General features: G+C 42.6%; 2 protein-coding genes across 7 annotated transcripts in view; one reads left to right on the top strand and one right to left on the bottom strand.

The window, feature by feature from the left end:
• The window catches only part of NCBP2L (nuclear cap binding protein subunit 2 like), a 53709-nt gene that overhangs the window by 10385 nt on the left and 22166 nt on the right, over positions 1 to 21158 (bottom strand). The gene's annotated exons all lie outside the window — the stretch shown is intronic.
• Positions 13325 to 21158, top strand: part of TSC22D3 (TSC22 domain family member 3) — a 62361-nt gene continuing 54527 nt past the window's right edge. The window contains exons 1-2 of one of the 5 annotated variants that reach the window (XM_054722442.1): positions 13325 to 13683; positions 14870 to 15295. In XM_054722442.1, the coding sequence (XP_054578417.1) occupies positions 13622 to 13683; positions 14870 to 15295 (488 nt within the window). In that variant the 5' untranslated portion in view covers positions 13325 to 13621. Of the gene's footprint in view, positions 13684 to 13717; positions 13908 to 14404; positions 14504 to 14627; positions 14741 to 14869; positions 15296 to 21158 lie in introns of those variants that run through there. The other 4 variants (XM_054722402.1, XM_054722519.1, XM_028132355.2 and 1 more) reach the window with 4 other exon arrangements.

The following is a 21158-nucleotide window of genomic DNA, read 5'->3' as shown; positions in this document are numbered from 1 at the left end:
GGGGAGGGTGGGGGGAGGGGGAGAGTTCAACCAAAGGACCTGTATGCATGCATATAAGCCTATCCAACGGTTAAATTCAACAGGGGATTGGGGCATGCGTGGGGAGAGGGGTGGGATGGGAATGGGGGGATGAGGACAAATATGTGACACCTTAATCAATAAAGAAATTAAAAACAAAACAAAACAAAACAAAACAAAAAAAACAGGAGGACAGCTTAAGGGAGCTGTGGGACAATGTGAAACATGCAGAAAGGGAGAAAAGAATAAAGAATGTGTTTGAAGAAATAATGGTAGAAAACTTCCCTAACCTGGTAAAGGAAAAAGTCACACAAGTTTAGGAGGCACAGAGAACCCCAAACAAGAAGAACCCAAACAGGCCCACACCAAGACTCATCATAATTAAAATGCCAAAAATTAAAGACAAAGAGAGAATCTTAAAGGCAGAAAGAGAAAAGAAAACTGTTACCTACAAAGGAGTTCCCATAAGGCTGACACTTGATTTCTCATCAGAAACTCTACAGGCCAGAAGGGAATGGCATGGAGTACTTAAGGTAATGAAAAGCAAGGATCTGAGACCAAGATTACTATATCCAGCAAGGCTATCATTAAAAATAGACAGCCAAATAAAGAGCTTCCCAGACAAAAAAAAAAGGCTAAAGGAGTTCATCACCACCAAGCCAGCATTACAAGAAATGCTAAAGGGGATTGCTGTAAGGGAATGCTGGGAAGAAGAAACAGAGAGAGACCTAGCCATATAGAATTAAAATGGCTATAAATAAGTACCTCTCAATAATAACCCTAAATGTAAATGGATTAAATGCTCCAATCAAAAGGTATAGGGTAGCTGAATGGATACAAAAACATGACCCAAGTATATGCTTTCTACAAGAGACCCACCTCAAAACAAAAGACACACACAGGATGAAAGTGAAGGGATGGAAAAAAAAATTCTATGCAAATGGAAAAGAAAAAAAAAGCTGGAGTAGCAATACTCACATCCAACAAAAAAAGACTTTAAAAGCATCATGCTAAGTGAAATAAGCCAGTTGGAGAAAGATAAATATCATGTGATCTCACTCATTTGTGGAATATAATGAACAACATAAACTGATGAACAAAAATAGAACCGGGGGGGGGGGGAATATACTAGAATATAATAGAAGTAATCATGTTATTTGCAGATTTTTAATATTTCCTATAACTTTTGTGATATCATACTATGTTAGTACAGTTTTGGTAGTACTATAATACTTAAAATCCATTTATTCTTGAAATATTAATGTTTATTGCATTTAATATTATTATATGCAAGATCATTTTTCTTGAATAACTGGTGTTTATTGCATTAACACTATCATATTTGAAATCATTTTTCTTGAGATATTAATGTTTATTGCATGTAACTTTATAATATTTAAGATCATTTTTCTTGAAATAAAAAAAAACTGAAAAAAAGAAGCTATTTAAAAAGCTTTTAAAAAAAGACATGATGAAGAGTCTGAACTAATGTATTATAGGAACACAAAGAAAAGACATATCATATAGATACTAAGAAGACAGACTTAACAGGTCTGGGCGACTGGTTGAATAAAGAGTCTAGGATGACTCCCAAATTTCAGACCTGGACAACTTTGTGGATAGAGGTCTGAGTCACCAAAAATGGAGATTTTGATGTGGATAGAGGAGGAGTGGAAGAATTGAATAACAAAGATGTATTTATTACATGCTGAATTTCTTTTTGAAGTACCTGTGAGACATACCATGTCCCGTGTGTTTAGTTGCAATTGAGTATTCAGGTTTGGAGCTCACAAGAGAAGTCTGAGGATATAGATATAGATTAGGGAGTCAAGAGAACAACAGATAAGACCATGGAAATAGATAAGACGATTTAGGGGAAAGGCATAGAATGAGACAAATTCTGGGAAAGACCAGCATTTAAGGGGTATCAGAGGAAAATCTACAAAGGAACATAGTAAGGAGTACCAGAGAGGAAGGAAAAGAACCAGGAGGGGAGCAGCATCACCAAAGTCAAGGAGTAGGCACTTTCAAGAGAGGCATGAATATAGAAGTAGAGTAAGAGTAATTAATTATGTTAAATGCAGCGGAGAAAGGTCCGGTAAAATAAAGACTTAAATTTGTCATATGGGGGAGGAACCAAGATGGCGGCATAGTTAAACAACTAATCTGCTGCCTCACACAACAATTTCAAAAACACAACTAAAAGACAAAAACGTCTACCACCCAGAACCACGGGAAAGCTGGCTGAGTGGAAGATTTACAACTAAGAGAACGGAGCACAATCGCTGAAAAGCTGAGGTACGGAGGCACGCGAATCGGGCCGGAGGCGGGTGGCTGGGTGCGCGGCTTTTCTTCAACTCGCAGGGAGACAAGCTCCTGATCACTCTGAAATCCAGTTTCTGGGGACACTCGGGGGACCCAGGCACCTACGGGGAGAAGCTGGACTCTCAGCCATCGGGTTGGAAAGTGAGAGTGACTTTTTTGCAGAGGTGCGCCCAGCAATCATTGTTTACTGCACTGGAGCGCGGGGCGCAGGGACTTGGAAACGTGGAAAGGCAGAGACGGCTGATGGCAGCCATCGCCGTTGGCCACGCCCCAGCCTAGTGACGCCTTGAGACCCCGCCCCGCCCTGAGGCCCCGCCCAGCACATTCTACAAACCCGCCTAGGCTCCACACAGCGGCTTTTGCATATAAATGGCCTGTTCTGTGGCAGCTTAACCAACTGCAGCTCCAGTCAGACTGCTCCAAAACCGCCCAAGCAAAGGAGGAGAAAACTAGCCCTTGCTGTAGCTCCTGCTGGGGGACACACAGTACACAAGGGTACACCAAGAGTGTCTACCTCAAGTAACTGGGAGGCTGACCCGTTGAACCAATAGGACACCTAGTACACAAAGCTACCCTACCAACTCAGGGAAGCAGAGAATATGAGAAGGCAAGGAAACAGATCACAAACCAAAGAAATGGAGGAGAACAAGCGACTGGACATAGAGTTCAAAACCACGGTTATAAGGTTTTTCAAGAATTTCATGGAAAAGGCTGATAAATTCAATGAGGACCAACTAGAAATTAAACATACACTGACTGAGATAAAAAATATTATACAGAGACCCAAAAGCAGACTAGAGGATTGCAAGAATCAACTCAAAGATTTGGAATACAAAGAGGCCAAGGACACTCTTCCAGAGAAGCATGAAGAGAAGAGAATTCAGAAAGTTGAAGATAGTGTAAGAAGCCTCTGGGACAACTTCAAGCGAACCAACATCAGAATTATGGGGGTACCAGAAGAAGAGAGAGAGCAAGATGCTGAAAACCTATTTGAAGAAATAATGAACGAAAACTTCCCCCACCTGATGAAAGAAATAGACTTACGAGTCCAGGAAGCGCACAGAACCCCAAACAAAAGGAATCCAAAGAGGACCACACCAAGACACATCATAATTAAAATGCCAAGAGCAAAAGACAAAGAGAGAATCTTACAAGCAGCAAGAGAAAAACAGTTAGTTACCTACAAGGGAGCTCCCATACGATTATCAGCTAATTTCTCAACAGAAACCATGCAGGCCAGACGGGAGTGGCAAGAAATATTCAAAGTGATGAATAGCAGGAACCTACAACCAAGACTACTCTACCCAGCAAAGTTATCATTCAGAATTGAAGGGCAGATAAAGAGCTTCACAGATAAGAAAAAGCTAAAGGAGTTCATCACCACCAAACCAGCATTATATGAAATGCTGAAAGGTATTCTTTAAAAAGAGGAGAAAGAAGAAGAAAGATAAAAATTATGAACAACAAATACATATCTATCAACAAGTGAATCTAAAAGTCAAGTGAATTAAAAATCTGAGGAACAGAATAAACTGGTGAACTTAATAGAATCAGAGGCATACAATGGGAGTGGATTGATAATTCTCGGGAAAGGGGTGTCTGTGTGGGGAGTATGGGAAGAGACTGGACAAAAATCATACACCTATGGATAAGGACAGCGGGGGAGGGGAGGTAAGGGCAGAGGGGGGGTGGGAACTGGGTGGTGGGGAGATAAGTGGGGAAAAAAGGAGAAACAATTGTAATCCATCAAAAAAAAAAAAGACTTAAATTTGTTAGTTGGATTGGCAATCAGGATGTCATTGGCTTCCTTAACAAGAGCAGTAACAGTGGTATTCTGGTGTCAGAAAAGCCAAACTGGGGTGGAGTGGGGCTTAGTTTTGAATGGGAGTCTGAGGAAATGGAGACAGTGACTCTAGACTACTCTTTTGAATAACTTCCTTGATAATGGAAGAAAACAAATAGGGTGAACACCAGTTAGGGACAGAACCAGGAGTTTTGTTTATTTCTTTTTTTAATTGGAGAAAGTTGAGCATACTAAATGAAAGAGTGGTTGAAGATACAGATAAAAGATGGAATAACTGATGAAGAAAGGTCCCCAAGGAGGTGGGAGACAATGAGCTCCAAAACATAAGTAAATGAATTAGCCTTGAACAGAAGTTATGCCTACCCATGCAAGATAAAGAGAAAGGAGGTTAGGACATGTAGGGACACAGCTCTGTGGCAGGGTGGGGCGAGGGCAGGAAAATGAATGTTAGCATCTGATGGCCTAGATTTGCATAATGAAATAAGAGGTGAAGTCATCTGCTGAGAATAAAGTGAAACATGGGAATAGGTTGGTGAAGCGGTGTGGAGATGAAAAGGATTGAAAGGATGACGCTTGTAGATGGGTCATTTACAAGGACATTAAAATCAGTCAGGATGGTGGCCAGAGTTGGAGAGACTATAAGTGAGGTTCTGAGGTCCTCAATAAGTGAGAGACCTGGAGGACAGTAGATGGAAGAAGGTGGCTGTACCATCTCCTGGCCCCATGGGGTAAGAAAACCTCTATTACTGAACCTTTGGAGAGGTTGCTTAGTAAATATTAAGTATCTGACCCAAAGTACATGCTGGATAAATGTGAAGAATTGACTTACTCTTTAAGCCAATATGATTGTAAAAATGCATTAGAAGATCACAGGAAGGAACAGTCTTAATGGACTCAGGGTTGATCAAACTGCACATGGAGCAGTATGCCCATTTCTAAGGACCTTATTTTAAAGTGAACATTTACAAACTATAGTGCATCTAGATAAGGCTCAAGAAACTACCAAGTACTTATTAAGAATTGGGCATTGGTCTAGCAAAGAGATGGTTAAAAGAGGATATGACAGCTGTCATGAAACATCTGAAGGGTTATCTCTTCCCCATATGGTAAAAATTAGATTAATGGATAGAAGTTACAAAAAGAAGATTGCAAGTGTTTTTCAGCACAGTTTTTTATTTATCCACTGACGAAATGTGAACCTATCTAGTGTATTCAAGTGGAGGCTGGATGAACACTTACCTGTGAAGGGAGTTAGAAAGGCCACAGAGAGAGAGAAAATGGAAAAGCAATTGAGTCATTGTGGACTACAGATCATCAAGTTGATTTATAGACACTGTGAGAACTATTTCCTACTTTTAAAAGTAGAGCTTGGCTAGAATAGAAGGCCCTCTCTGACTCTTGTTATTGGGGAAGAATGAGTCAGAGAATCTAAAAATAGAAGAAAAGCTTAAATGGCTCAAAATGATCACAATCAAAATCTTAAGGAGAGGAAGGAAAGAAGGTAGCAAGATAAAGCAAATAACCTTTCAGGAAAAAATTTTTACTGGCCTTCTGGAATTGGTTGGGAGGACTCTGCCAATGGCTGCCTTAAACTAATGCTTGGTATTATTTCAACTATGCAGAAAAAATAAGGATCTGGTCTCTAAAATGCCAGGCTGTTTCCTGCTCCAGATGAAGGCAGTAGCTCTAAGAAAGGAAATTAAAAAGAGCCCAACTGGCTTGGCACAGTGGTTGAGCATTGAACCTATGAACCAAGAGGTCACCGATTCAATTCCCAGTCAGGGCACATGCCTGGGTTGTGGGCATGATCACCTGTGGGGGTTGTGCAGGAGGCAGCCAATCAATGAGTCTCTCCTCATTGATATTTCCATCTCTCCCTCTCCCCTCCTTTCTGAAATCAATATATATAATTTTTTTTTTTTTTTAAAGAGCTAGGACAGCAGTGTTATATGTCATAAGAATATTCCTAGTGGTAGAGAGAGCTGAGAACAGCTGTTGAGACCTGGAATCCGGTGGCCAGAGATTTAGTTTGTGCCAAGAGAAACTAGTAATGCCTGATTGAGACTGCTTAGAGCTCAGAGTGGTAGAAGATGCCCATATGCCTTTAACACCTATATTTAAAAGCGCAGTTGAACATAAGTTGAAACAGATAGGCAGAGCCAACGCAGAGGCAATGGCCTGGGGACAGTCTACAGGAGAAAAGAGAATACTTGGTGACTATTTAGTGTAACAGCTGATCTTGATTAAATTAGGAATGAGGTATTAATGATACTTAAATTTTTGTCTATTTGTTATTTGCACCATATAGCCTTGCTATTCAAAACATCAGCCACGAACCAACAGGACCAACATCACCTGGGAGCTTATTAAGAATGCAGAATATCAGGCTCCTCTCCAGACCTGCTGAGTAATAGTTTGCATTTTTACAAGCATCTGGTGATTTGTATGCACAGTACAGTTAAGAAGCCCTGCTGTACCTGGTTTCTTAGTTGAACTTTTGCCTAGCAAAACTCTTTTTGTTCCTCCTTCCTTTTCTCCCTCTCTCTACTGCTCTTGATTTCTCTGATCTTTGTTTCCTTTGTGAAATAATAACTCTAATCATGGCTGATAGTCCTAGGAATAGTTCTCATTATACTCAGATAAGGAAAAGGGTGGCTGGGTACATATTGTAAAGCAAGGGTTTGGCAAGTGGGAAAACACTGACTCCGTTTCCAATTGTGCTACCAGAATATAACTTTCATCACGCTCATTAACTTTCTGAGCTTCAGTCTCCTCATCTGTAAAATAAAGGTTATTATAGTATTCACCTCAAAGTGCTGTTGTGATGATGAAATGCGAGTCAGGTATGTCAACTGCCCGGCACAGTGCCTGACACACAGTAAGTGCTCAGTACATAGTAGTTATTATTAATGAAAGCCATCAATTTTGAAGTAAAGTCAGAAAAAATAAAGAACTAGTGCTACAGCCCTCTCCAGCCTTCCAAAGTCCACGAAATTCCTTGAGAGCCTCCATGAAAGTCTGATCTACCTCATCCAATTCTGCCTCCTTGATTCCAGGGCCAGCCAACAGTGAAGCTAAAGCATTTCTTACTCCATTGACCCATCTTCTGTTTTTTGCTGAATTAGTAAGATTTCTACTTTTTCATTGCAAATGAACCACAGTTATAGTACATTAAAGCAATAAAAAAAAAAAGAGAATATTTTGTGGGCTGGCCTGGAACTATGACAACCATTTATAATAATTTTTCTCCTATGGAAAAATGCATGTCACCTTCCAAACAATTGACTTCATAATGAACTTTGAGATCTCACCCTGTGTACAAGTTGGAGGCTGCCTGATGTCAACATATTGGAGTGGTGACAAAGCGCTAGATAAGCCAAGTCCAGAATTCCAGAGGTGACAGAAAGGTAAATAAGAATGCTCTAAGGAGTAGAAATTAGGGCAAATAGATCAATCTGAGTGCTCAGTGTCAAGATTTCAAAAGTTAATATGAGAAGGGAGAGATACCTCTGGAAGTAATATTAAACAACAACAACACAAACCATTTTTTTATTTTATTTGGTAAGGGACCCCCTAATCATCTGGGATCTACAAACAATATCAAAACCTACAAGAGATCTCTGCAAGATGGTTGCCTTCCCATCACTGATAAAGGTTTGATCTCCAACATCTACATGCAGCTTATACAACTTAATAAAAGGAAGATAAATGATCCAATAAAGAAATGGGCAACAGACCTAAATAGAAGCTTTTCAAAAGAAGACAGAAGGAAGGCCAAGAGACACATGAAAACATGCTCAACGTCACTAATTATCCGAGAGATGCAAATCAAAACAACAATGCGGTACCATCTCACACCTGTCAGAATGGCTATCATCAACAAATCAACAAACGACAAGTGCTGGCAAGGATGCGGAGAAAAAGGAACCCTCGTGCACTGCTGGTGGGAACGCAGACTGGTGCAGCCACTGTGGAGAACAGTATGGAGTTTCCTCAAAAAACTGAAAATGGAACTCCCATTTGACCCAGTAATCCCACTCCTGGGAATATATCCGAAGAAACTAGAAACACCAATCAGAAAGGATATATGCACCCCTATGTTCATAGCAGCACAATTCACCATAGCTAAGATTTGGAAACAGCCTAGGTGCCCGTCAGCAGATGACTGGATCAGAAAACTGTGGTACATCTACACAATGGAATACTATGCTGCCATAAAAAAGAAGGAATTCTCATCATTTGCAGCAACCTGGATGGAATTGGAGAACATTATGTTAAGTGAAATAAGTCAGTCAATGAAAGAAAAATACCACATGATCTCACTCATTTATGGGTAATAAAGAACATTATAATCTTGAACAAAAAGATAGATACAGAGACAGTAAAGCATCAAACAGACTGTCAAATTACAGGGGGAAAGTTAGGGAGAGGTGGGGGAGATAAGAGATCAATCAAAGGACTTGTATGCATGCATATAAGCATAACCAATGGATGCAAAACTCTGGGGGGTGAGGGCATATATGGGAGTGGGGTGGGGGGTGGCAATGGTAAAATATGTACACATATAATACCTTAATAAAAAAAATTGGGAAAAAAAAAAAGATGGTTGCCTTCCTCCTGCCCTGCTCTCTATAATTTGCATGAATTCTAAGCTTATATAGTAAAACAGAAAGCAGTGTCCCCACCCCCCAATCCTCCTCACCCCCACACCCTGACATTCAGCTCCCAATTTCAGTCAGCTTCCCTCTGCCCTTACCCTTCTTCTCTCCAGAGGAGATCAAGGTTTTGGGAAAATACAACACAGGTTTGTGTTGTGCGTTTTTTTCCCTTACAAAATGCAAGAGGACTTCTGTATTGAGTAAAATGAGATGACTGGTCAAAACAAGATCCCCAAGGTGGAAAGGGGTGAAAACCTAGTAACAAAAGACAATGGAAAAGCCAAGGACTTTTGTGCCTTCTTACCGAAGTCTTTAGTGAGAAGATCAATTATATCCAGGGGAATTCTGGATTAATAGGGCAGTAAGCTAGCAATGTCTAATTCCCACCAATTTAAAATGCCCACTAAAATATCCATGAAGCTCTGAAAAAATGTAGAGTTGCACTAGCTAGGGAAACTGGGAGGTGGGGTGATGACTGCCAACTTCTAGTGGGGAAAGAGTTTCTGCTGGCTTTTATGGGGAGATGAGGTTGGGCTAAGGAGCATACTTGTGGTCTATATACACTATACCCTGTGATCCAGACAATGAAAGTGCCAAAAAAGATCGAAAAAACTTTTGATTCACTTCTACTAGCTGTCTTCAGCTTAGAAATACAGGGGCTATACTGATCTGAAAACTGGAGTCTATCCCATTAATAAATTTATCAATTTATAAATAGTTTTATAATTATTTATAATATAATTATAAACAAGAGGCGAATTCATAAAAACTGTAACTGTATTTTCTAAGGCAACCAGGGTTCTGCTTCATTTCTTCTACCATCAGCTCCTCTATTTTCTATATACTTTTGGAGACTACAACTTGAGTACACCACATGGTCAGTAACAGTGGTAGTGATGGTTGGGTCAATGGCTGTTATAAGGAAATGCTCCAATATAAGCATGCTTGAAGATATCATATCTGAAATAATGTAACAGGACAAACTGCAGAGTCAGACAACCTAGAAAATCAGAGACAAAATATTCCATCACAGTGCAATAGAACCTAAAAATAATAAAACCACCACCAACACTATCAACTGCCCCATTTACTGCACACTTATGTGTCAGACACTATCTTAAGTACTTTACATACATTATCACATTTATTCCTCATAGCAAACACAAGATATCATTCAAATTTGTTGAAAATGGCAATAAATATCTGTCATTTATTGAGTTCCTATTATCTGTTAGGCACTAAGTGTCTTATGTCCACTATCTCATTAGATGAATGCCTACTAGGCACTAGAAAATGGGCTCAGTCTTCCCAATTCATTTTTCAAGGCTCAGTTTAAGCATCACCTCTTCCAGGAAGCCTTCCTAGGCCCTTATAATCTGGGGTAGGTATGCCCACTCTGCATTCCTCCCATCACCACCCTGTGCTTCTTTCTATCGCAACTTTTATCTCATAACACACATATACACATACTCCAATACCAGACTCTGAGCTCTAGAAGAAAACATTATAGAAATTAGAATGCAATAATAGATTACTTCTATAAAACAGTTCTACAAAGAGAGAGGTTAAAATAAAAGTTGCTTTTGAATGGCAGAATTGTTAGTGAATTTTGAGACTTCTTTAATATCTATAAAACAAGCTGTAAAATAAGGTCAACTCATAGGCTTATTATGAGGAAGAAATGGTAAACAGTTGTAAAGTCTCTTAGCATCGTGCCTTGCATATAGTAAAGGTTCACTCATGTTAACTATTGTTACCAATATTATAAGGTGTTTGGTCTAGAATAAAGACGTAAAAATTCAGAGGATAATAATAACATCCTGCATTAGCAATTTTCCAAAAATAATCCTGTATTACTTTTATAATAAAAATATTTAGTTTATACAAGCAAAACATACTAATTCTTTGGCAAATAATAAAACTAGAAAGTCCCGCCCTGGCTCATGTGGCTCAGTTGGTTGGGTATCGTCCTGTGCACTGAAAGGTTGCTAGTTCAATTCCTGGTCAGGGCACATGCTGGGTTGCAGGCTCAATCCCTGGTGTGGGGCATGTAGGAGGCAGTTGATAGATGTTTCACTATCATATCAATGTTTCTCTCTCACACTCTCTTTTCTTCTCCCATCCTCCCTCTAAAAATAAAAATACATATATTTTCACAAAACCTAGAAAATATACCTCCTTCACTTCTTTCCCCCAACACCTAATCCCACTTCCTCCTTAGAAGTAACCATTTCAACACTTCTAGTTGGAATCCTTCCACGGGGGGGGGGGGGGGGGATGTATTTGAATTTAAGCAAGAGAAAAATGTGTCAGTTCTGAATACAGTAAATCAAAGTTGTAATAGGAGGATGGAAAACCAAATGATAGTAAAATAAATCAGTACTTAAAGATCTAAAAATTAGATATTCTTGAGTACCAGGGCCTTATACTATTACCACTACTATTTTTTAAAAAACATTAAAATGGTAATCATTTATTAATCTTTATGGGAAAAAAGTAAAGTGGCCCTCACCTGAGATTAAGAAAATGGCACTGATAAAAGTGCCATTTCACACACCTTTATATGCAAATACCTGGATAAAGTATGCAAAGTTGTACTGAATTATTAACAATACTATTTGAGAGCAAGGACTGCAAGAGAAATGTCAAGGGGACAAAATCTTGAGTTTAATGGTGCCAAATGCCAAGAAGAAAACCAGGGCCTCATCCCAAGGTTATTCATCAAGATAAGAGAGCTAAGGCAAATATAAGAACAAAAAGTTCCCGCAGTTCTTACAACACAACTTAAATAAACATTTATGGAGCTAATATATTTTGTTATAAAGTTTAACATTAAATCATTATAAACAAGAGGGAAATTCATAAAAACTGTAATTAAAAAACAATTCAGTAGGCTATAAGTCTACACAATGCATATGAAATTTCATATTCAACTATGTCCTCTGGCTTTTACCCAAGAACATTAAAAAAAGATAACAAAGAAGAAAGGGGAAAATTAATGTATAATTTAAAAAGAAAATACATTGAAAAAGAGAAAGGGGAAAATTAACATACATAAAAGATTGGCTTTTGAGAGATCAAACCAAAGAATGCTCAGCAGTCTGTGAGAACACAGGTACTATATTCTTAGCTCTGGTGGTCTGGACAGTGAACTCCAAATACCTCTTTCATCTCTGATCTTGGGATCCTGTCAAGACCCAGAGGTAAAGCTTGTTTCTGATTTTCAGGTCACTACAGCACAGAGAGAACTACCCTCCCTCCATTTCTGGAAACTGTGGGGATATATAACAACCACAGGGCCTTATAAACCCCACATAAGATCAGTTGGGAACAGGAGTGACTGGCTGCCCTTTTATCTTGATCACAGGGCTGATGCTTGTGGCACATGGAGGGACTTTCAAATTATGGAAGTCCAATCTACAAGGACTCAGGCAAGTGTGGCGCCACTAGAAAGAAGATGGCTCTGCCCAGATTGGTGTCCAGGTGTATCACTTGACCATGGGCCCTCTTAGTGTAAAGCAGTGGTTCCTAACGTGGGGCACACACCCCACAGGAGGGGACAATTTGATTTTTAAGGGGGGCAATTCAAGAATGAGTTATTAACAGTGAATTTTTTGCATTTCTTATGGTTCTATACAGTATATACATATATATTGTGACATATTTATGCACTTTAGTCCTCTATTATATGTTCTGAAACTTTATTTGCCATTTTTTCATATCACTTCATATTATTGTTATTTTTAAAACAATTTCATAGTGATTTCTTCCTCAATACAACTGTCCTTTTGTTTTTTATTTTTCTCTTTCACGGATGCCATGTTCTTTGGAAGCTTGTTTAGACCAAGTTAATGGCCTTTTAGGCTTCCTCCACGTGAATAGGAGTTCACTTTTTGGAAATAATAAGTATTATATGTCATGGGGGGAAGGGCATCAGGATTTTAAATATGCTTAAGTGGGGCAGGGCCAAAAAAAAGGTTGGGAACCACTGGTGTAAAGTATCTGTCTTCCCTTTCCTCCTCCTCTCAGAACCAATGCATTGTGGATTCCACTAGGAGGCACCTCTGGCTTCTCCCAAAGATATCTATGTCCCAAGCAGAAAATGTTCAATGTTTAAACACAAGATGGCAATATATACTGCTCTATTGCAAGGGCCCTGGCCTTGTGAAGGGAGCTGAAGGGGGGTGGGGAGTGCTGACTGAAACTGAAATCCATTTGAATTTTATGTGAAAATCGGACATCATAAATATTTTGAATTTTTTGAGGAACCAATAATTATTTAATGCTATTTAGTCGAAGTATTCCAAGTCTTGGATGTCTACCACAGCACACATCCCTACATCTCACAAAGCTGGGGTATGACCCAGTCACCAATCCGCCTGGCTCTCCACAAATCTCCCCTTTCACCTTACGTCAGACGTTCTGGAGTAACCTTCTCTTTAGAGCCAAGAACCCCTCAGCTGGCAGTTTCAGGACACTCCTGTGCTCCTGAATAACCAATCACCACAGGTCTTAATAGGGTAAGGGTAAGGGCAGAGGTCACCTACGGTGGCAGATGAGGAAAAAGAAGCGGGGGAGAGCAAGTTTGAAAAGTGGGGAAAGAAAAGTGAAGTGAAGAGAAATGGACAAAATTGAGGCGAAAGAGGGGGTGTGCTGAAGTGAGGAAAGGAAAGGGAAAATAAAATGAGGGAAAAGAAGGGGAAGAAAGAAGTCCCTGACAGAAAAAGAAAAATTGGGGCAGAAAGGGGTAAATGAGGAAATAGAGAAAAAGAAAGGAGTAAAGAACGGGGGCAAAAAAGAAAGGAAGAAAACGGAAATGGATAAAGAAAGAGAAAAAAACGAAAGAAAGAATGGGAGGAAAAGCGCAGAAAGACTGAAGTGAGTGAGGGGAGAGGGGCAAACTGAGGAGAGAGAAAAAAAAGAGGGAGAAGAGGCTCGCAACAGAGAGCCTGCCGGGGAGCTTGCATTCCCGGAAGCCAGGACAGCGATCTCCTCCGGTGGGGCTTAGGGAAGAGAGGAGACAGCAAGTGGGGGGGAGAGAGGGAAAGAGAAGTGAAGTGAGAAGAAAGGGACAAAACTGAGGAGAGTTTTATCGTGCTTCTGTGAGTTTTGTTTAAGGCATTTATTGGGTACTCCTGAAGTGTGTCCCGCACGCTCAGACTTTGTGTAGGAGCAAACGTTTCTCTTTGTACCACCCCCGCCCCCAAAGAGGTTTGAGGAGCGCCGCGGTGTACGGCCGTAACTAGTAGGGCTCTCGAGGGCTGCGTCTCTCCTGTAGGGGGACCCGTCCGCGGTGGGATCAGGACTATTCGCCCTCCCACCGAGCTGGAGAACAGGGTGCTGCGGCACCCCCAGCCCGGCTACTCTTACATTTCTGGCGGAGGATGCGCCGTGAAGGGCGAGAGAGCCTGAGCTGAGGCGCCGGGCACGACTCAGCGGGCCAGGGTGCGAGCCGCCCTGTGGTGCGAGGGCGCGTGGGTGCGGCGGGGCGGGGCGGGGGGTTGGGGGCAGGACCGAGCGGGCTTAGGGCCGGCGCCCGCCCAGGGAAGCTGGAGCGGTCTCCGTCGGCCCCCGGGGGGTAATTTACTTGCTGCCACGGCCCGTGCAGGCTCCGGGGCGTGCAGCTCGCTAGCTCACTCCCTCGCGCTGGGCTCCTGCCACCGTTCAGCCGGCACAGCCCAGGGGAGCCCGAGAGCGGGTGAGCCAGCGAGTCGAGGAGGGAGGGAGCAAACGGGGGGGGGGGGGGGGGAACGAGGGCGCGCCCCGGCTCTCCCTCTGCCCTGCTGCCCTGCTGCCCGCCCTTCCTGCGGCCACAGGTCCACCCCGAGTCTAGCTCACACTTGGGAAACTTGGGACGGCGCGGGGGCAGAGTGTGGCACCTCAGGGGCGGCCCGGGCCTCTAGCGGAGCGGGAGGAGGAGGAGGAAGAAAAGGAAGTGAGCCCCAAGGATCCGCTCCGAGCTGTTTGTCCAGCTGTTTCTATTCGAACCCAGAGCAGCACAGCCAGAAGGGGGCCGATTCGAGGGTGGTTAACTGGAGGCACTAATTTCCAACTCTTCTCTCAGCTTGCCTTTTCCAGACACCCTGGAGTCTCCTCAGGCCAACCCGGCGGACGCGCACCTGCCAGCCGCCCCAGACCTGGCAGGCCAGGCGGCCCCCGAGCCTGAGAAGATGGCCCAGCCCAAGACCGACTGCCGCTCACCTGTCGGTCTCGACTGCTGCAACTGCTGCCTGGACCTGGCCCACCGAAGCGGGCTCCTGGGAGACAGCAGCGGGCAGAACAAGAGCCCGGGCAGCCCCACCGTGAGCAACTTTCGGCAGCTTCAGGAGAAGCTGATCTTTGAGAACCTCAACACCGACAAGCTCAACAGCATAATGCGGCAGGATTCGCTAGAGCCCGTGCTGCGAGACCCCTGCTACTTGCTCAACGAGGGTATCTGCAACCGCAACATTGACCAGACCATGCTCTCCATTCTGCTCTTCTTCCACAGGTGGGTGTCTGAGCAGATGGGTGGGCATGCGTCCTGGCTCGCACCAGCTTCTGCTGTACCCTCACCTCGGACAAGAGGGGCTACCAGGAATTTCATGAGGGGCACTAAGGAGGCTGGGCTCTCAGGCTGCTGTGACCGACCCCAAGGGCTACCTGGAGTCCTGTGGGGTGGAGGGGACGGCTGGCAGGTGGGAACTCTATTTGGACCTGTGCCTGCAGAGGCTTTCCTAAGAAGGTGTTGGAGCCTAGAAAGTGGCTAGATCCCTAGATGGTTTGGAAGTAGCTGGGGGCACCCCCTCCTGCAATGCATAATTTCCGCTGCCACTTTGGAAATTCTTCTGTGAGATGCTCTTAGGATCTGAGTTCCACCCTTCACAAAAGCCCATTTCTAAATATGCAAACTCAGATTGAAACTTCGAGGGCTTTGAAATTACTGAATGCCACTGACTGACAGTGAGCCAGGGAAAATGTCAAGACAAACTAAGAGGCTGCTGACGTGCAGCAGGTGGGGAATAAGAAAAATTATGGAGCCTTGAGAATTTCTTGAGACTCTGGATGGGATACCCCCACCTCCTCCATGTCATGTCTTTCAATTTCCAATGATGGCTAAAAGCAGCCCCAGAGAGCATCCTAGGATGGGAGGGTGGATGAATCCATGTCATCGCAGATGTTTGTTGGAGTGTGGAGAGTGAGGGTCAGACTTTCTAGAAATCCTGCCGAAGGGCAAAAGGAAGAGATAAGGGAGGAGAGAAACACATTGGGAAGCCCCAAGGTGTCTATATGGTAGTCCTCTAGTCTGAGACAGTCTGGTCAGAGCCAGTCTAGGGTGTACAACTGAGGCAATTTCGAGACAGGGGAGGCAACTTCAGGAAACCCAACTGCAGTGGGTTTGGTGTTTTTGGAACCATTATAACAGGGCACAGGTGTGTGTGTGTGTGTGTGTGTGTGTGTGTGTGTGTGTGGTGTGTGCATTTTATTTTTTCTCAATGATGCAGGTTAAATGCATGAAAGAGAACCCCGTGGTGGGAGACCTGGGTTATATGTAGCACAAGTTATAGCCCTGCCTCACTGTATGAGCCTGAGCAAATCACCTGACTTCTCTAGTCTCTAATGTACCTTCTGGTTCTGAGAGTCCAGGTCATGGGCAAGTGGTGTGCTCAGACAAGGTAATAAGAAATTGTGAACACCACAGAATACTTGAATAATTGGATGGTTTTCCAGTGAGGCACAAAAAAGGGAATTTTAAGAGCAATCAAAATAGGCAGGAGCTACCCTCACTTAAGTGTTCAGACCAAGTTTACCATAGCAACCCCACAAGTTCCAGGAGGGAACAAGCAGGGCTGCTGACTTCGTTAGCATTATCATAACAAGTTGTATTTCTCAGGCATTTTCCACCCCATCAAAGCTCTTCCTCATCTATTATTTCACATTAGGTATAAATTTATTTCATTGTCTTAAAAACAAACAAACCACAAAACCAGGCCCCATTCTAGTGGGTTTTTAGGGAATCTTCATTTCTGATGAAAGATTAGTTTAAATGTATTCAGACCACACATTCTGTAACCCCACCAAGCAAAAGCCCTAACAGGCTCCTAACAATTCAGCTCAGCTTGGTAGGAGAGTGGCAGTGGCGGAGGGGTGACGGAGATACCTAGAAAGAGCTCCTGTCACATTTGCACTCTTTCAACTAGGAGAGAAACTGCCCCAAAATGGCCTTATTGATGTGTAAGAGGGGACACATCCTCAGTTGGGTTACTAGGCTTGGGACCTAGGAGGGTTGGATCTAGGTGAGTGAGGTGTGAGTGAGAGCCTGAGATCAAAGTGTTCACTTGTGCCACACCTTGGGAGGCTTTCTGGTTGTCTGGGTTTCTCCAATGGAAAGACCTCCTTTGTCATCTAGCCCATTGACACCTGTCCATTGGGGTTTGGTTATTGGCAAAGCATATAAATGATATAGGGTAAGGGTATGGGGGTATTGAGGGCATTGTTGGAGGGAGCAGAGCGAATTGTTGGAAATGTGGACCTGAGCACCTTGCCTCCTGGGATCAGAGGAATTCAGTGTCCAAAACAGATAAGCCTTTCTTTCTGTAAGGCTGGGAGTGTGACAGGGTCCTGTGATAACAGCCTTTTAGTTCTAGCAGGACAAAATGTTCTTACATTTTTCTTGATAACTGAGATATTTGAAGTTGGGAATTCTGAATTTGCTTTAGGTTTTACCTAGAATGACATGCTCATTAGCAGAAGTAGGAGACCATTATTGCTGGTCATGGGGCTTTTCCAATATCTGATCTGGAAAGACTTCTCCTGAGTGAAAATTTTCTCTTTCTTCATTTATTCCCTGGATTTCTATATTTATACTTAAGCAATCAATTTCACTTCTATTCCATTTAAATTCTTTGATATTTCAATTTCCTGTTGGAGTGTGGCATATTTTTCCCATTTAATTTATCTACTTTCAAGGCTACCTTTTCTGGAGAAGAGACTCTCCCTGCCCCTCCTCCTGCAGTCCATTTTCCTCCTGGAAGGGTTCCTATTTTCTTGGTAGGGGATAGGCACATTCTTGATTTCTGTCTGGTTATCTCCCTTGACCCTTCCCTTGTTCTCAGCTTAGTTCCCAGTGTCCTTGGAACACGAGAAAATAAGCAGTTTGAGGGTAGGTGGTGTGTTTTACACTCATTTGGTTTTCCCTGGGTTTCTTAGTTATATAGCCCGTATGCAATAAAGGTGTTTTTTTTTTTTTTGGTTAGATGGCTGCTTAATTGTTGGTGTAACAATTGTAAAATGTAAAAAAGCAACTTTAACCTAGTCTTGGAAAATCCTTATTAAGGTTTAAATGTGATTTTTGTGTTTGTTTTTTTGTTTGAACCATGTGTGTAACTCTAACAGTCTGGGAGAAGTCCTGATGGACAGTGCTGTATGTATACTCATAACTCATTGGTAATGGGCATGTGGCTTGTTGGTATGTAAATGGTTTCTCTAAACTATTGAGAGGTGTGTTTTACTAAACACCATCCCTTTAATCTTGTGTTAGGTAACTAATAACTATAATAGATTAATAGCTAACATTTATTGAGCATTTACAGTTTGCACTAAGCATTATATCTGCCTAATCTCATTTAATATTTATACCAACCCATGAAATAGTTACTATCACCCTTCTTCATTTTATAACAAAGAAAATTGAGGCTTGGGAAAATTAAGTAACTTGCCCGATACCTCACAATGAAAAGCAGAGGAAAACTCCACCTAAAATCTGTCAGACACTAAATAATAGGCTATTAAGAAAAAAATTGTTAAGCAGAGGTAAATATTACCTGAGAAACTAACCAAATGTTTAAAATATCCTTATTAGGTAGGGTGACCAACCATACCTTTCTGGGACATGGGACTTTCAATGTTTAAACTGGGACAGTCCCAGGGAAACTGGAATGGTTGGTCACCCTATTATGAGGGAACTCAACCTTATCATTTGAATATGCTTCTAAAATTGGAAAATTTAGGAGGCAGATAGAATATGCTGGGCAAACAGCTAAAATTTCCGATTTAAATGTAGCCTATGAAAAAACTGGTAAAGTTGAAATTTGAGGGGCCTTAGATCTTTGATCAATAAGGGGTAGCAATCTGAAATGGGAACTTTTGCCATATTCTGTTGTTGTCATTGTTGTTGCTGTAATTCAGATTTACTTCTAAGATTTTATCCAAAACTTCTTAATCAGCTCTATTTTGCTGCCTTTGGCTCCCGAGCACACATACCTGCCCTGGGTAGTCTGAGATATTCTGAATTGGAGTTCCCTTGTACCTTTAAAAGCCTTAGGAGCCTGCCTTTACGCTTCTGAGCTGACACCAACTGGTTCCCACACTTAGATGCTCAGAAAATGATAATAGCAAAGATTTCTAATTGCTTTACATGTGCTAATTCATTCACCCTCCCCTACTGAGTTGATATATAGTAGTAAAGGGAGAGATCAGGTTTCCAAGAAAAAAATGCAAAACATTATTTGTGCTTCTCTAAGTGAGTCTCAGAGTTCATGATTTCATAAGTGTATATTCCCGGATCTGACTTCTAAGGTTGTAGCTACTTACACAATGTGATTTGAGGGGCCAAACTACTCTCTGGGCCTGCCTGCTGTAGTGCCTAAGATACAGTTTTCCATCTAGGAACCATCTAAAATTCCTCTCCCATTGCACAGTGGTATTCTGATCACACCATGAAAAACTCTGAATTAAAGATCACAACCTTTGTCAACCAATTTGCCATTTGATTTTGATGATAGAGTTCTTTGCTGTAGAGAGGTTTCTATGTGGTTAAGCCTGCCATTCTTTGCCTTTGTGATTTTTTATTTTGGTATCAAGTTTGGAAAGTCCTTCCCTAGCCTAAAGTAATGTAAAATAACTATTTCTTAAGTGCCTACTGGTCTGACAAAGAATAGGCACTCTGATTAAGGCATTTTCTATTAAAAACACAATGCATTTGCAACTTAACATTCATGGTTTGAATACTTCAAGAGAAAGTTGATAGGAGATAAACTGTCTTCTTGCTGAGGCACAGATGTGAATTCCACATGCTAAGAGGCTTTTGCCTATGAGTGACCCTAGTGCTCTACCAGTACACCATACACACACACACACACACACACACATCTATCTATACTAATAAAAGGGTAATATGCTCATTAGACCGGGAAACCTTCCAGGAGATCTTCCAGACAAAACCATGGTGGCGGGCCGAGGCAGAGGTGGTTAGGGGCGATCAGGCTAGGAGGGGAGGGCAGTTGGGGGTGATCAGGCTGGCAGGTGGAGCAGTTGGGGGCGAGCAGGCTGGTGGGGGGGGAAGTTGGGGGCAAGCAGGCTGGTGGGGGGGGAAGTTGGGGGTGAGCAGGCCAGCAGGGGGGGGCATTCAGGGCAAGCAGGCCGGCAGGGGGGGCAGTTGGAGGTGAGCAGGCGGGGGAGGGAGGGTTGGGGGCAAGCAGGCTGGCGGGGGGGCAGTTGGGGGTGAGCAGGCTGGCAGGTGGAGCAGTTGGGGGCGAGCAGGCTGGCGGGGGTGAAGTTGGGGGCGAGCAGGCCGGCAGAGTTGGGCAGTTAGGGGCGATCAGGTCGACAGTGAGGGCAGTTGGGGGTGAGCCTGCCAGCAGTGGGGGGCAGTTGGGGGCAATCAGGCCGGCAGGCGGGGCAGTTGGGGGCAAGCAGGCCAGCAGGCAGAGTGGTTAGGGGTGATCAGGCAGGCAGGCAGGTGAACGGTTAGGAGCCAGTGGTCCCAGATTGTGAGAGGTATGTCTGACTGCTGGTTTAGGCCTGATCCCCAGAGGTCCCAGATTGGAGAGGGTGCAGGTGGACTGAGAGACATCCCCCATGCACGAATTTATATATATATATCACTATATATATAACATACTACATATATAGCAGTAAATTGTATATAACAAAATTTGCTACTTTAACCATGTTAAGTATATAATTCAGTGGCATAAGGTACCTTCATAATGCTGTGTATAACCATCACCATTATCCATTTCCAGAACTTTGCATCACCCCAGACAGAAACTCTGTACCTCTTAAACAATAACTCCCCATTCTGCCCCCCTCCCATCCCCTGGCAATCTCTATTCTACTTTCTGTCTCTGGATTTGCCTATTCTAGCATTTTCATATAAGTAGAATCATATAACATGTGGTCTCCTGTGTCTGACTTGTTTCACTTAGTATGATGTTTTCAGGGTTCATCCATGTCATAATATATATCAGTATTTTATTTCTTTTTATGACTGAATAATATTTCATTGTGTGTATATACCACATTTTGTTTATCCATGCATTTATCCATGGACACTTGGGTTATTTCCACATTTTGGCTTTAGTGAAGAATGC

Source organism: Eptesicus fuscus, chromosome 1 (assembly GCF_027574615.1).
Source record: "Eptesicus fuscus isolate TK198812 chromosome 1, DD_ASM_mEF_20220401, whole genome shotgun sequence".
NCBI lineage: Eukaryota > Metazoa > Chordata > Mammalia > Chiroptera > Vespertilionidae > Eptesicus > Eptesicus fuscus.
This window is presented reverse-complemented; position numbering and strand designations above follow the sequence as displayed.